The sequence below is a fragment of the Acanthisitta chloris genome, unplaced genomic scaffold (genome assembly GCF_000695815.1).
Source record: "Acanthisitta chloris isolate BGI_N310 unplaced genomic scaffold, ASM69581v1 scaffold27969, whole genome shotgun sequence".
Lineage (NCBI taxonomy): Eukaryota > Metazoa > Chordata > Aves > Passeriformes > Acanthisittidae > Acanthisitta > Acanthisitta chloris.
This window is the reverse complement of record NW_008691266.1, coordinates 1,463-4,266: the sequence shown is the minus strand read 5'-3', so window position 1 is coordinate 4,266 and position 2,804 is coordinate 1,463. Positions and strand designations below refer to the sequence as shown.

At 62.0% G+C, this 2,804-nt stretch overlaps 1 protein-coding gene across 1 annotated transcript in view; it reads left to right on the top strand.

The window, feature by feature from the left end:
• Positions 1–8: 8 nt before the first annotated feature.
• The window catches only part of DHX58 (DEXH (Asp-Glu-X-His) box polypeptide 58), a gene marked incomplete at its 5' end in the record, with an annotated part of 3,569 nt that continues 773 nt past the window's right edge, over positions 9–2,804 (top strand). The window contains 9 exons of the mRNA XM_009082173.1: positions 9–129; positions 215–405; positions 630–746; positions 960–1,086; positions 1,167–1,349; positions 1,432–1,688; positions 1,811–1,960; positions 2,201–2,362; positions 2,643–2,804. The exon at positions 2,643–2,804 is cut by the window's right edge and continues 35 nt beyond it. Coding sequence (XP_009080421.1) covers positions 9–129; positions 215–405; positions 630–746; positions 960–1,086; positions 1,167–1,349; positions 1,432–1,688; positions 1,811–1,960; positions 2,201–2,362; positions 2,643–2,804 — 1,470 coding nt within the window. The remainder of the gene's footprint in view (positions 130–214; positions 406–629; positions 747–959; positions 1,087–1,166; positions 1,350–1,431; positions 1,689–1,810; positions 1,961–2,200; positions 2,363–2,642) is intronic.

Genomic DNA, 2,804 nt, shown 5'->3' with positions numbered 1-2,804 from the left:
GCGGGGACACTAGCCACAAGACCTTCTTTGCCTGTCTGGTGAAGCAGAGCGATGTCATCATCTGCACGGCCCAGATCCTGCAGAACGCGCTGGTCAGCACGGAGGAGGACGTGCACGTGGAGCTGACAGGTGGGTGCTGGACCCCACGCACTACTGGCTCCGTGGCCCTGGCTGAGCCCCATCTCACCCCGCCCCCCTCCCCGGCCTGGCACAGATTTCTCGCTGCTGGTGATAGACGAGTGCCACCACACGCACAAGAACGCCGTCTACAACAAGATCATGCTGAGATACCTCCAGCACAAGCTCAGCGGGCACCGGGACCTGCCGCAGGTCCTGGGGCTGACAGCATCCCCTGGCACTGGGGGGGCAACCAGCTTTGAGGGGGCTGTGGAGCACATCCTGCAGGTGGGTCTTGTGCCCTTGTCCTGTGTTGGCACAGCTTCCCCTGGAGCAGGGTGTGGTGTCCCTCAGGGTGGGGGTGGATGCCCAGGTGTGCAGGTGCTGGGCATCCCAGGTGGGACGTCCCAGGTGGGACTTCCCCAAACTGGCAGGGGTGCCAGTAAGCACCACACACCACATTGTCCCAAGCTGTTGGGCTCAGGGTTGGAAGCAGCATCTTGTCCTCTCAGATCTGTGCCAACCTGGACACTGAGAAGATCACATCAGCACAGGAGGAGATGCAACACCTGCAGAGCCATATCCCCCAGCCCAGGAAGCAGTACGACTTGTGCCAGGAGAGAGCCCAGGTGAGGGGTGGCTGGTCAGAGCTATGTGGGGTGGGAGATAAGACCCCCTGAGCCCTGCTGAGCCGGGGGCTGCATCCTGCCATCCACTGCGCTCAGGCCTGTGAGAGGAATCAATTGACCTAGAGCTCTGGTGCCAGGGGATCCTGCAGCTCTGCGGGTCCCACCTTGCCAACAGCCATAGTTCCCATGCCCTGAGCCCCTCCCTGCTCGCAGGACCCCTTTGGGGAGCAGCTGAAGAAGATGATGGCACAGATCCAGCAGCACATGGAGATGCCAAACCTGCCATGGGAATTCGGCTCACAGATTTATGAGCAGCGCATTGTGGAGCTGGAGAAGAGAGGTGAGTGGGTGGCAGTGCAGGTGTGGTGGGGCTGAGCTGCCACCGTGGGGACAGGCTGTGACCATGGTGTCCCTCAACAGCTGCAGAGATGTTTCATCGCAAGACACGAGTGTGTGCCCTGCACCTGCGCAAGTACAACGACGCTTTGCTGATCAGTGACACGGTGAGGATGATTGATGCCTTCCGGTACCTCCAGCAGTTCTACAGCACCGAGAGGGACACAAATGACCCCACTGAACAGTTCCTTGCTGCCACATTTGAGGGTAACAGAAGGGCCTGGAGGGAGGTGGTGCTGGCTGCATTTGTGGGGTGGGGAGTCCCCTGACACCTCGCTCGCCTGCACAGAGAACAGGGTGAGCCTGCAGGCACTCACCGAGGACCAGCACTATGAGAACCCCAGGCTGGGCAAGCTGGAGGGGATCCTGCGGGAGCACTTCCAGTCCCTGGGCACTTCTCGTGGCATTGTCTTCACCAAGACACGGCAGAGCGCGCACAGCCTGCTCAGCTGGCTGCAGGACACAGCCACACTCTGCGGGCAGCACGTCAGGGCTGCTGTCCTCACCGGTGCCGGCCACAGCAACCAGAGCGGGCACATGACACAGGTGAGCGGAGGGTGGGCAGGAGCTGGACAACCCCCCTCTGAACCCTTTGGGAGTGCTGTGGGAGCTGCCAGGGACTTTGAGCCCCGCGCAGCTGCTGAAGCATCACCACCCTGTCCCCTCAGAATGAGCAGCAGGACGTGATCAAGCAGTTTCGCAAGGGAGCCCTCAACCTGCTCTTCTCCACTAGTGTGGCTGAGGAGGGCCTGGACATCCCTGAGTGCAACATTGTGGTCCGCTATGGGCTCATGACCAACGAGATCTCCATGATGCAGGTGCTGCCCAGGCTCCCCCCAGTCCTGCAGGGATGCCCCAGAGCCACAGAGCTGGGGCGTGGGAGTTCTTGCATTCCCCACCTGCTGGCGATGCCTGGGGGATGAGCCCAGTCCCTGGCAGAACATCTCCTTGGTGTGGCACAGGGGAGAGTGGAGATGGCTCCATTTCTGCAGGGTGGCACAAAGGGGTTGCCCATGTCCCTCCTCTGCTGACTGTGGCCTTTGGCCCTTGCACTACAGGCCCGGGGCCGCGCCCGTGCTGAGAACAGCGTCTACTCTGTCCTTGCCAAAGCCAACAGCAGAGAGGTGTCCCGAGAGGAGCTCAATGAGAACCTGGTGGAACTCATGGAGAGAGCGATCCAGGCGGTGCAAGCCATGCCCGAGCAGGAGTACGGCCGCAAGGTGGGCGCTGGGTGCTGCCCTGGGCACTGGGAGGGCCAGGCAGCTCCTGCCTGCCTCTGCACCCTGTGTTTGGCTGCCTGCTCTCCCCCAGGGCAGCACCAGCTCCTGGGAGGGAGTCATGTGAGGTGCATGGGGCAGTGCATGCCTGTCCTGCCCTACCCTGCCCTGTAGCTTGCAATCCTGGGACAGTGCATCCCTCCACAGCCATGGGTCATGCCACATCTGCCATCTGTCCTTGCCCACAGCTCTGTGCTGACCCCTGTCCCCCTGCCCTGAGCAGATCCGGGAGTTGCAGCGGGAGGCTGTGGCCAGCTGGCTGATGAAGGAGGCCAGGATCAGCGAGCGGCGGCAGCTGCACGACCCAGACGCTGTTTACTTGTACTGTGTCAACTGCAGCACGGCAGTGTGCCGCGGCAGCGACATCCGCACCGTGGAGGGCATA